The 13,179-nt window shown below is 39.3% G+C and overlaps 1 protein-coding gene across 1 annotated transcript; it reads right to left on the bottom strand.

Annotated features, from left to right (window-relative positions):
* Window positions 1-4,046: 4,046 nt before the first annotated feature.
* On the bottom strand, window positions 4,047-11,546 carry wdr5 (WD repeat domain 5). Its single transcript, XM_037753144.1, has 14 exons — window positions 11,328-11,546; window positions 8,843-8,952; window positions 8,563-8,671; window positions 8,304-8,377; window positions 8,086-8,175; window positions 7,596-7,685; window positions 7,369-7,452; window positions 7,233-7,288; window positions 6,665-6,711; window positions 6,283-6,358; window positions 6,030-6,063; window positions 5,695-5,769; window positions 5,407-5,494; window positions 4,047-5,228 (listed from the first exon to the last, which is right to left on the bottom strand). Exons 2-14 carry the CDS (start codon window positions 8,918-8,920, stop codon window positions 5,128-5,130), a joined length of 1,002 nt encoding a protein of 333 aa, XP_037609072.1. The 5' UTR covers window positions 8,921-8,952; window positions 11,328-11,546; the 3' UTR covers window positions 4,047-5,127.
* Between the last annotated feature and the right edge of the window lie 1,633 nt (window positions 11,547-13,179).

Raw genomic sequence — 13,179 nt, 5'->3', positions numbered from 1 at the left:
ACAGCATTTGCTGCAACCTTACAGGTGAGCCCAGCAAACTCGGATGGCTTTGGAAGTGAGCGCACAGTCAAAATCTGTGGGGAAATATCGTCGCTTCGCCGGCCTCCGAGCTCCTTTTTTCCGTCCCTTTCTCCAGCCTCTCCACTTCTCATTTTGTGTGACTTTCACACAATTCTACACCTCCACACTCAGAAATCCCTCTGCCTTCACGCAGCGGTGTGTTTTGAAACACCTCATATCTACCTGTACAGAAAGTTACAACCGTATACAGTATTGACGTTATTTTTCAGTTTTTGATTTTAACAACAGCAATGCACAATTACCTCTGTTTCCATCCCTCCGTCAGCTCTCGACACTCATCGAACCATTTTACAGTATGCGGGAGAAGTGCTTGTCGTTGCAGCAGAGCCATTATTTGTTTATTTGTTTGTTACTTGGCACTTAACCTCATGACAGCGGAGTCGGGTTCCCAAACGGAGAGCTGATGTTGATGTAATCGACCTCTGAGGTGGAATTTGGCCCCGGTCAGGGACGTCCCCGATTGTTTTTTCCTCCTCAGAGGGGACCCACACACTTGCTCTCTCTGCACTTCTCTGGACAACCAAGTGTCATTCAAGTCGAACTGAAATGTTAGATATCTCCATGTTATGTATAAATATGCTTTATGCCCATATTCTGCTTTTTTCCCCTCCTCCTCTCCTTTTCTCTAAATGCTGCAGCTGCTGCAAAACTATGCATTAAGTGCATTTCCAAAGATTGTCCACAGAGCGGGTACATGTTAGTATGGCTCAAAGTGTTTGTGAGGTGTGCGTCCGCTGTAATATTTTCCTGGACCGGAGTTAATATCTTATTTAGGTTATTTCACCCACTATTTAGACATTTGATAGTCATTCTGTACTGGCTTTATTGACCATTGACAGAAAATAAGCAACTCGTTTTTAAAGTGTTTTATGAAACAGTGGAGCGTAGCAGAGTTTAAGGACGAGTATGATATAAGAAAAGGAACAAAAGATCCTTTTAGTTAAACCAAGGATTTTTTTTCCGATATCTGCTTATTCACCACTCTTTCATAAGCACCTTGACACTATCTGGACCTGAAAAACAAAACCTGAGCACTGTGTTTTTAACTGAAATGGATAATGGTCTGAGGTGTATGGAGTCCTGAGTGTGCCACTTGAATAATTTTTTTTTCCAGTGTTTATTTATAATCAACTCATAATTTTAATAAGTTTAAGAGAATATGAATTAGATTTGCATTTCAAATGTGCATCAAAAAAGTAAATATAATATATTGGCTTATTCAGTTTAAATTATTGATTATTATTGTCATAATACTGATTTTAAGACTTTTCATTTTTTTGTAAACCATTTTCCTAACAACTTATATATCACAATGAATTTGTTTCCTGCTGTAACATTTCCAGTTACCACTTTGTGATTGCTTTCATTTAAAGCGTCACTTAAAATATGAAATGAAGTCCAACCCACAGAGCAGAAACAGGAGCTTTTATTGGCCAGCTATTGGCATCTGATCCGCCCCCACGGCTCCTTTTATCTTTGCTTTTTTATTATTATTTGTCAACGAATTAATTGACAATGATTAAATGTTATAGCCTCAAACAACTATTTGCGATGGAAAGATATAGAGGAGTAATGTCTACCTGAGCAGAGAATGAAGTCGTTCTCCTTGTGTGTTGTAATTCAAGCTTTTCCGTGCTTTGTTGACATAGCCGGGCCGGCCTCGCATGCCTTTTAGTGCATGTGAGCGTGCCCCACTGGCTAGCTCACGGCCGCCGCTCTGCACTGCTCTCATACGACGGTTACAGCAGATAACGCCGTCTGTCAGCACTGTTGCCGTTGTTTGCCGTGTTAGCGCTGTTAGCACCGTTAGCTGCGAGCCGCTGACTCAGCCGTCGCCATGCTGAGAGTCATGACAAAGAACATATATTGCCGAGAGATGAATGTCAATTGTTTGTTCCATTGCAACATCAGCGCCCACCAGAAAAGCTACGCTTCCGTCACTTTGGACTGAAAACGACTACCGGACGGCAGTAAAACGTCCGCCTAAAAAGTGCCGTACAAAAGTAAAACAAAATTATTTCTATTCTATCGGCATATTCTACCGAAATGGCCTGTGTTGAACAATAAAATATTCTAAATATAAATTGAATTTCGAATTTAGCACCTTCAAGTCTGAAAAACTTTTTTAATTATTCTGGTGGCACCATCAGGACTCCATAAACGTGTTGACTCCAACCAAGACACCAATGATACAATGACCATGTGCTAACTTCTCATAATGTTTTGGGTCCAGTTTCACAGAAGGTCCTCTAGTATGGGGGGTTGACGTTGCAGATGTTAATCCACCTCTATGAAACTGATCTCTTTCTTCATGAAGAAAAAGCAAAAACAAAGTTGTTTCAGATGCCAGATCTGAAAAGTCACATACTGTATGTGTACACTATATAGCTGCAAGCAGGACGACAACATTTCCATTCAGTCAGAGAGCAGTTTGGATATGAGAAGAGTGATGAGGAATGTGAGCTCCCTCTAGTGGAAGAGAAGCAGCGCTGCAACACTACTTGAATTTTTCTACAAGTATTTAATCAGACAAAAAAGATGGCACTTTTTCTCGCTGTGTTATTATTATCATCAGTGTTCATTTTTGATCAGACAAAACCTCAGTGTCTGTGCTTGTTAAAACTGAAAAAAGAAGAAGCAATAACTTCAGTATGACCTATTGGCTTTTGGGTTTTATTATTACTCAACTATGGAACTATCCAGGTGACAGTATTGACTGCCAGTCTGAGCTCAGTTTACACTATTTATATTCTGGAACAATTCTACTTGTTTGTCTGTTAAAACAATGTATGGCAAAGAGAAACTTAACTCTTTTTTGTAAGACTGGGCTAGATTTGCTGATTTTCTTCTCTTTTTTTTTAGAGAAACGTTGCAGATTTTAAATCAAACAAAGCAGATATTAAACGTTTGTGACCCAACTTTAAAATGAATATCCTCCTGCTCCCTTAAAGTCTGACGTGTCCCCCTCTTTAGTTTACTGTGATTGGCGACCGCGGGTCTCTTAAAGCCATAAAGTGGATGATGTGCGAGCTCAACAGACGAGGATCTTCTTGACTCGATCAAGAACCGATCAACCCACACGAATGCTTTATAACATAAAGCTCTATTTTGTTAATATGTATATGTGTATATATTTATAAATATATATCGACAGATCTGTTCCTTGAGTATTTCCAACATTGAAAAGAGGGAGACAAGTCTTTCAGACCAAACTGTTCCACAAAACTCAGAATTTTTGTTTTTTGTTTTCACAAATATCTGAGGGTTTTTCTTCAAACGTGACTTTCTTAAAAATCAATCCTGATTAACCAGCAGAATCGCAGCAGCTCTAAAGAACCAACCAGCTTCTCAGCAGTTTATGGGACCTCAAAAAACCATGAAAGAGAAAAAAATACAAGACTTTAAAAACCCTCCAAAATGTATGTGTTGCTTGGCAATTGTATGTTCAAAAAGTGTAATCAGGAAAAAGCTGAGCTTTGTGACACAATCACTGCTTTCTTTGTTGCATAGACGGTAAAATGGAAAAAAAAAAAAAAAAAATACTTGGAAAAAGATTTATTTTTGTACAAAGGTAATTTTATCCCTTGCTTGTGTACTCTGTCCTTTCCCCTTTTTTCTTCTGCGGGCTGTCGTATACGTTGTGGAAAAGCTTATTCAACGAGGCAATTTTCAGATTGAAAATTTTTAAGGTGCGAGGAATTTTGTTGGCTTTGGCACCTCGGTAACTGTGTCGCCTTTACTTTGCCATTTTCAACCTGTCGCTGCAAGACGGGGAATGTCTTCTTTCATTATATTTTTGTCGATTTTTTTTTTTTTAAAAAAGGAGATGGATTTTTTTTGTCATCTGTTCTTTGTGGGTTGTTCTCTGATGTTCTATCTTTTCATGGACAGAAAAAAAGGTTATTAAAAAAAACTCAAAGTGAGCTCGACTGAGTCTGTGTTCAACGTTCAAGTAAAACATCATGAAACATACAAAAACTGGTTTATTATTTAGTCGCAGGTTATAGCCGTCAAATGCAAACATGTATTCCACGGAAAAAAAAAAGAATCCAGGCTAACTACGGAGAACAGAGCTTTGTGTTGCAGAACTACAGTAGGAGCTAATCGAAGCAGAGGAGGCCTTAAAAAACAAAGACAGCTAAAATAAATCACAATACGTCAGTTCAATATGTACAAATCCTAGAACACAAAATAACTGCATTTGGTCACCGTCGTAAACTGTTAAAATTAGACATAGGAGGGAGGACTTAATTCTCCAACAGGACTGTAAAAGATTCATAGCATTTGGGGGCGTCTGTGACATCATACATCACATTTTCTTCAGGCATTTTTAACTTTACTTCTCACGTACTTCTCAACTTCAAATCCTGGTTTGTTGCCCTAAAAGGACTCTGAAAATATCTTGCTTTGGCACACAGTGAGATCTGGCATTGGATATTAAGAACACTAATAGCAGTGCCACTTGAATAAATAACATCCGTAAGATGTCTTCTTTTTTTTTTTATACCTAGAGCTTGATGTCAAAATCGCCTCTCCACCTTGAAGTCTGAAGACGACACTACACAAATTCACAGACAAATTAAAAAGGCAAAAGAAATCATAGAAAGGCCAAATAAGCGTTACATTTATTGTACAAGACCAGAAATGCTCAGTTATATGACGCCGTGACATCAGGGTTAATGCAGTGTCAAAAAAAAAATACTGAAGCACCAGAACAGCAACATTGTTGTAAAGTATAACAAAACTTTCCCCGTGGAGACGACAAAATCTGGCACACGTTAACAGACACGTGGAATATATCTCAGATGTGACGAGGGGTGGGTGGGGGTGGTGGGTGATTCGCGTCCGCTGCACGACCGACTCCGGCTGATACTGTACGTGGTTGTCTCATTTTGGTTCTCCTCGCTGAATTTCATTACCCGAAAGCCCTCTGCATCCCGCAAGAGCTCTCTGTTAGAAAAAAAGTCCTCTTTTCTTACAACAAAATAATAGAAAAAAAAAAAAAGAAAAGAAATATGAATGGCCCAAAAAGATCCAAAAGGGGGCTTAGCAGTCGCTTCTCCATAACTTGATGGTTTTGTCGTTTTCTAAAGCCGCGGATGCGATGATGTTCTCTGTCGGGTGGCAGGCGGTCGAGATGACGACGTCTGAAAAGTAGAAGACGAGAAGGAAAAATTGACATATTACACCCGGCTGCAAATATCCGTCTTCAAAATATGAGTTTGCTGACTGCATTAGGACAAAGTGTAAAGGTTTTAAACCTATTAAGACTTCAGATCTGTGCTCTCAAAAACAACAAAGTAAGATACGGCGCGTCTCCTGTACCTGTGTGGCCCTGGAGTTTCTGCACGATCTCCTTCGTCTGCAGGTTCCAGATGTAAACCATGTTGTCCTCGGAGCCGGACACGATCCACTGCAAGAGAGAGCGGACGCTTAGCTTCACTCGGTTACATTTAGCTGCATGCGTCCAATCATTTCAAAAAGCGTAAAATATAAATATATAAACTGTGCGGGTGAGGCATTAAATACCAGGAAGGGTTTATTGAAACAATGAAGGAATAAAAAGAGCATTGAAATCAAAGAATCTTGAAGTGCGCTCAAGAGATAACTTACCTTTCCACCGGTGACGGAGAAATTTGCAAATATGCAGTACTTCTCGTTTTTGTGGCCGGTGTACGTTTTCAAGCACTGAAATGTTGGAGGAGTTATGAAAAGTTAATTATCTCTAATCACACGATCAAAACTATAACCATTAGCACTATGTTAAAAGTATTTACCAGTAAACAAATATGAAGAAAAATACATTTTGTTATCACATAATGCGACTTGACTCAGGAATAAGATGCCAGTGAGGTTGCGTCTTAATATATTTAACTACATGTAGAATATGAGATATGAACGATATATGAGAGAACGTTATAATTCAAACTGAATGACCAGTTGCTTACCTTTCCTTTGCTGTAGTCCCACAGCTTCAGCGTGCTGAAAAATTAACACAAACACATCCGTTAAACAACAACGTAAAAACCAACAGTCTTTTAATCAGATTTTACTTTGTGTACATTCTGTTGATGTAGAACTGCAGCTGAGGAGAGCTGATTGTAGCGTTATACCGCCCTCTGCTGGTGAAAGTCCTACATTTTAAAAACATTAATGACCACCTTCTAAACTAGAGCGGAGCATCGACTTCACACTACTCACTTGTCCAGTGTAGCAGCCAGGATGTATTTCCCGTTGGGGGAAAACTTCACAAATGACACGGGAGGGTTGTCGTCATCTAAAATAAAAAACACAACAACAGGAGCGGCGTCAGCACAGAATAGTATCTAAATACCTAATACAGGTGAGGTCCCATTTTATGATGCCTCGATTCAGACGGAATTTTCTGTCACTAATCAACACAAAATAAACAATTACAATCCAGCTATTTGAGTCAGTATCGGCCCGATATCGGTATTTGTGCATCCTTAATTTTAAAACTTTTCTTTCTGTAATAAACTAAATGAGGAGGAGGGGGAAATCTGCACACATTATAACAACGTCAACGAGGCCTGAGAGAAGTGCGCATACTGGGTGATCTTACCTATGAGTGTCTTTAAACACTGCCCTGATGCTGTGTCCCAGATTCGGCTGGGAATGTAAAAAAAAAAAAAGTGATTTAATTAAGGGTTATTAAGACATTTCATTGTTAGGTAACACAATTAATAAACAAAAAGCATAGCATTGTCATTTTAGAATACTGTTAACAATGCTGATGAGCATTTCTGCCTATAAATATAACATTAAATTACAAATATAAATGACATCTGCTAGAAAAATCTCTCTTCATCTTGCAGGGTTTAGTGTGTTACTATTTGTCTAATACGTTCACACTCGTGTAGGTAATTTTCTATTAAGCTATGAGACCTCAAATAATGGTCTTCATTAAATAAAGCTGTTGACTTTTGAAAGCTAATGGCGCATACTTGCAAAACTGTGACAAATAAGATCCATTAGGTCTTAAACTGACTGAGCACGTAATGTGCTAATGAGGACCACAGCTTGACATTTCCCGCTGTCACTTTTTGTTTTTTAAAAATGTGCTATTAGTGAGGGCTAAAGATGCGACGTGATTAATGATCAGTGATCTATGTAGACGAGTTTGTTCTCACCAAAGGCCGTCGTAGCTACTGGACACGATCAGCGAGCCGTCTCTGTTGAAATGAACCTGCGAGCCGAGACACGTCAGTTAATCTACAATCTAGAGGATTCCTCTAATGTTTAGAATTTAAAAAAAAAAACACTTACAGCCGAGACAGGGTCAGAATGCGCCGGCAATGTTTTCAAACACTTCCCGGTCTTCACGTCCCATATCCTTACGCTCTCGTCAAACTAGAAGCAACAACATTAAATCACGTGTTACTTAGACATTCTTACAAAAATGCTCAAACCGAACTCTTTAGCATAATAAATCTAACATCTGCTTTCCATTTGCTGATTCTTGTTTTATGCCAGAAGCTCCGTGCTGTACTCACCGATCCTGACACGATGAGATTGGACTGCGGGTTGAAGTTGCAGCAGAAGACGTAGTTGCTGTGACCTTTTAGAGTTTTTAAGCATTTCCCCTAAGATGGAAAGAAAAATGAGTAGAAATGTCTCGCTGGTAACAAAAAAGAAATGACACTCAAAGCACAGCCGGTATTAGATAGTTAACGCTGGGAGTATCTGCAGCTCTTATGGTGATAAAACTTTAACTTTAACAGAAAACCACAGATCCTAAGAGAGTGCGTGGATTTCATTTTAAAACTTCATGAATGTATAATGCTACAAGACGCTGTGTGAGACACTACTGCTGCAGTCCTTTGTGTAGACAGGGAGAGGTTTTCTCCCATTTATTTATAGTAGTGCATGTTTAGTTCAGCGATATTATGAAGCCCGCTGGGAGATAGCATGATCAGATTGCACTGCTTGGTGATACAATAACTCCTATCATTTAAGTTAAGACAGTCGGTCTTGCTCTCTCACCGAGCTCACGTCCCAGATCTTCAGGGTTTTGTCGTCCGATGCAGACACCAGGAGGTTGGAGTCAGAAGACCAGGCCACGTCAGATATACCCTGCAGGGTCAATCATGGGGGAGAATTACGAAACATAGTACTCGAGGCTCTGATTGGAACGGCAAGGATGGAAGAAAAGTAAAGCGTAAACACTGCAGCGGTGAAGATGATAAATCTGTTTAACTCACAAGTTTGTGTCCAGATATGGTTTTCTCAAACTTGCCGTCGTACGCTCCCCAGATTTTGATGAGTTTATCAGCAGCTGCGGAGACAAAAATCAATATGCATTCAGTGTTGCTGCGGAGTCTCCATTGATCTATGCTCACAAATACTTCTTCAAATGGAATTTTACAGTAGAGCTGCGATGATTAGTTGATTAATCAATAGAAAAGAATTGGCAACTATTTTGATGATTTTGAAAATGGAAAAAAAAAAAAGGTTGCTCACATGAGCTGGCGAGCCATTCTCCGCTCGGACTGAACTTGACGGAGGAGACGGCTTTAGTGTGACCCGCTAGTGTGAATTTCAGGCTGTAGTTTGGCTTGGCGGGTGCAGACTGTGAATGAAAACAAAACATGGCATTTAAAAAACATTTATTTATCACAAAAATGACAAAGAATTCCCAAATTGTCTCACCCTGCCCACAGTGACCATGAATAAACCAATAAGTGCTGCAGTTTGCAATAGAACGGGAAGCTGCAGGTAAGATATTTAATGAAATTCAAACCTTGCTTTGACTGGCAGATGCCGATGGAACAACTGGAGGTTTCGTGTCAGTCTCTGGTTTCTTATCTTCTGTTGCCATGGTGAGGAAATGAGCATCTATTGAGCACAATCCTGAAACAGAGGAAAGCAGACATTGTTAGTAAGAGCCAGACAACCAAAGTGAAACAATGCATAACCAACTGTGCATAGTCTGAAGATTATTATGAGATCATTATTCAAATGTGAAATAGCCTAACGATGTTTAAAAGGGTCTGCAATATAAGGAGACAGCTTTGCCCCACATGTCACAACACACCGATAATACGTCGATAATACTTTATTGTCAGACAGGTCTGAAATTTGTTTTGCATCACAGCAGCTCCATTTGCAACATCACAAAAAGGACAAAGACAAGAATAACAAGGATACGTACATTTAAACATTACAATAACAGAAGACGATATTCAGGGCCCTTCAACGTACATTTGATCTAGGATTAGGCTCCATATTTAGTTTTAGGATTGACTGGTGTACAACAAGTGCTTCAGTCTAACCTTATTAAATCGTGGAACCCTGTATCTCTCCAATTTGATGGTAACAATTCATATTCACTGTTCAAAAACATGGTTGGGGTCAGAGACGATGGTGTTAGCCAGCCTTAATATGCTATTACGATGAGCAACTCATTATGATGCATTAGTGTATGATGTTAATTACAAAATATGTGTTAACATCATTATTATGTGCATACTGATCTCTTCCATGACTGCATACATCATTTAATTCAAGTTAGTTTTAATTGCACTGTGCAATATAAGCCGGTGTTACATCAAAATCTGTCACCACCGAAATCTGTGACCATCTGAGAGCCAGCAACACATGAGGTCACCATTTCTGAAAATGTGACCCCACTGACAAAAAAAAAACACAAATATAATTAAAAAAACATTTTTAATCTAAAGATATATTCACCATCCTGACAACAGCCGTCAAAAAAATGGTGGAATAGGGGTTGCTGGTTCTCTGCGGTAACAGATTTCAGACATATTTCGGTGTGACACCTGATTTAATTTTTTTTTTTTAATTGAAGAAAATTAATTTACAAACATTAAGGCATTGTAATTTAAACTCAATACTTCTAACATGGATAGGAAAGATAACTTAAATTATTAAAAAAAAATAACATAATAACAAAAATAAAAGAGGGGGTGGAAAATAATTCAAGAAACAAAAAAGAAATGCATGAATAAATAAATAAATAAATAAATAAATAAATAATAAGACTGCACTCTTCCATAGTAGCTCTATCATCATCATATATCAGTTCTTCATAAGCAGCTCTGGAGGAGACACTTTGCATGTTGTCCTTTCATTAGTCTTAACCCTCCTGTTGTCCTCGGGTCAATTTTGACCCGTTTTCAAACTTCATTATATCATAAATTGGGATTTCTTTGATCTAATTGCCCCAAAATAACATGGATGTTTCCCTACTATGGTCTTTGCAAAACAAAACAAAAAAAAATACATTGACCACTACACTACGATTTTTGGGTATTCTATTCAAATTTATAGCACCTGTGACAGGTGTCATTATTTGCTGCCATTAAAAAAAAATTGAAATGGTTTCCAAAACAATGTTCTAATTAAACTTTGACATAAACCAGCCAGTGATAATCCATCAACATTATGTTCATCTGATAGTCAAAATAATTCATAATTTCTTCTTTTTTTACTCAAAAATGTTGTATAATTTCACAGAAATTATGTTTATTAACGTTAATTTCCCCCCCCAAAAAATGTCTACAACTTACAGCAGTATCAGATTGTTCAATAACAAATCACTCTTAATGTCCTTCATGACACCTGATGATGAGAAACTGCCATTTATGCTAATCATGTAAACTACGACAGCTATTTCTATATATATAGAGAGAGAGAGCAGACAACTCATAGCTAAGCAAACCAAGAGGAATGACACTAATTCTCAGTAAATCTACTGTAAAATGAGTCATGTGTCTCTTTAGTTGTTTAATAACACATGAACCGTGTGGCTGTTTTCCTACTTTAGCTTAGCGTTGCTAGCTGTTAGTTAGCTCACGTCAACTAGCATTGTTAGGGTTAAAAATGACCGAATAGAAACATGTTATATATTCAGATATGACTATAAGACTGTCTAGTTGGTATCTAATTACAATAAAAGTTCGTGTTTAAACGCAATAAATGTGTAAATACGAAACAAAGAAGCGACACGGAATCCTTTTAGTAGCAGTAGCTAGCTAGTATTGTGTTAACTGTACAGTATTGATTTACACATTCAGGGTTTAAAGCTCGACACAGAGAGAGAGATAACAACTCAATCTTAACATCCCTGGTTTAATAGGAGAGCTAAGTCTGATCGTGTAGCCGTCACTGATGCTGTTGACACATTTTGGTTGAGCTTTGCCACGGAGAGAGGCCTCCTCCATTCACACACAATGAGGGGGATCAGTCATAAACACGACACTCACGGTGGGTTTGATGCAGCTTCACGGTGGGATTGGTACTCCTCGTAAAGATTTCGAAGGAGAAAATGCGAGGATTTGTGTTCAGACGATCATGGAGGACGTCTAAATATGAAGTGGCTCGCTGCTGGATGCTCTGCCTGCCTGCCTGCGAGGAGAAGCGGGGAATGTGGTTGTGGAGGTGTCTCTCTGCGCATGCGCGGCAAACCTGAGAAGAGACGGAAGCCAGTGAGGGACTTAAAAGTGTCTTCTTCTTCTTCTTTAAAGTTTATTCGCGGTTGGCAAACAACGATTTGGTGCATTACTGCCACATACTGGACTGGAGTGTGGAGCAGTAGATTTGCAGGAACAAATTTAATAAGTAAATAAAATTTAAAGGGACTGTTTGTAACTTTTTTAAGCGTATAAATGTAGCGGGTCGCCACACACGCGCGTTCGCATATGCGCGCTCGAGTGTGGCCGGAGCCTCGTCTCCGCTGCCTGCTTACCTTCACTCAGACAGCGTGCATTCTCTCTTACTCGCTCCACCTCTACTAGACGTGAACGTGCGCTCACTCCACACTGCAGATACTGAAGAGTCTTCTGCTTTTTCTTCTTCTTCTTCTTTAAAGTTTATTGGCGGTTGGCAAACAACGATTTGGTGCATTACCGCCACATACTGGACTGGAGTGTGGAGCAGTAGATTGGCAGGAACAAATTTAATAAGTAAATAAAATTTAAAGGGACTGTTTGTAACTTTTTAAGCGTATAAATGTAGCGGGTCGCCACACACGCGCGTTCGCATATGCGCGCTCGCGTGTGGCCGGAGCCTCGTCTCCGCTGCCTGCTTACCTTCACTCAGACAGCGTGCATTCTCTCTTACTCGCTCCACCTCTTCTAGACGTGAACGTGCGCTCACTCCACACTGCAGATACTGAAGAGTCTTCGGCTGTTTTCGAAACCGCATACTATACTAGTAGTACGTACTGATTTGGCCAAAATGTAGTATGTAGTATGCAGTATGCGAACAAAAGCAAAATCTCCAGTATGCCAAAAATACCCGGATGACGTACTGATTTGGAAAAATTCTCCAGTATGCATCAGACCAGTCTACCTCGCCTACTGTATCCCACAATGCAATGCGCTGCGACGGTCACTTTTTGGAAATTTTTGTAATGGCGGAAATGACGGACGTCAACATCCCGGTGACAGCGGTGGACAGGGAGGAATATAAATGTAAAAATAGCATATTATTTTTAATATAATATAAATGTAAAAATAGCATATTATTTTTCTAATTTAATGTAAGGACAGCAATTCATAAGTGCTACTGTCTATCTGTAACGAACGTAATCTGTCCTACTAACGTTAACTTTACCCATAGCAAAGCCGTAACTTTTAAGTTTTTTTTAAGCTTTCCAAAACCGGAAGCCCGCGAAACTCGGCCTCGCGTACTACAAAATAAACCGATTTACGTTCCATACTGCATACTACTGAGGATGCGCAGTATGCAGTATGTACTGCATACTGCATACTGCGCTCCTCAGTAGTATGCAGTATGCGGTTTCGAAAACAGCCTTCTGCTTTTTCTTCTTCTTCTTCTTTAAAGTTTATTGGCGGTTGGCAAACAACGATTTGGTGCATTACCGCCACATACTGGACTGGAGTGTGGAGCAGTAGATTGGCAGGAAAAAATTAAATAAATAAATAAAATTAAAGGGACTATTTGTAACTTTCAGAAATGCTTCTTAACAGCGACACCTGTGGCCGTGAAATCAACGAAAGTCAGCGTCGGGGTCGCGCCTGCTCGCTCTAAATATACCAGAACGAGCATCACTCAAAACAGTGAGGCGACACACGTCAGCTAAAACCACAATAC

Source organism: Sebastes umbrosus, chromosome 19 (genome assembly GCF_015220745.1).
Source record: "Sebastes umbrosus isolate fSebUmb1 chromosome 19, fSebUmb1.pri, whole genome shotgun sequence".
Lineage (NCBI taxonomy): Eukaryota > Metazoa > Chordata > Actinopteri > Perciformes > Sebastidae > Sebastes > Sebastes umbrosus.
Note: the sequence above shows the minus strand (reverse complement) of the source record. Positions and strands in the feature narration are given on the sequence as shown.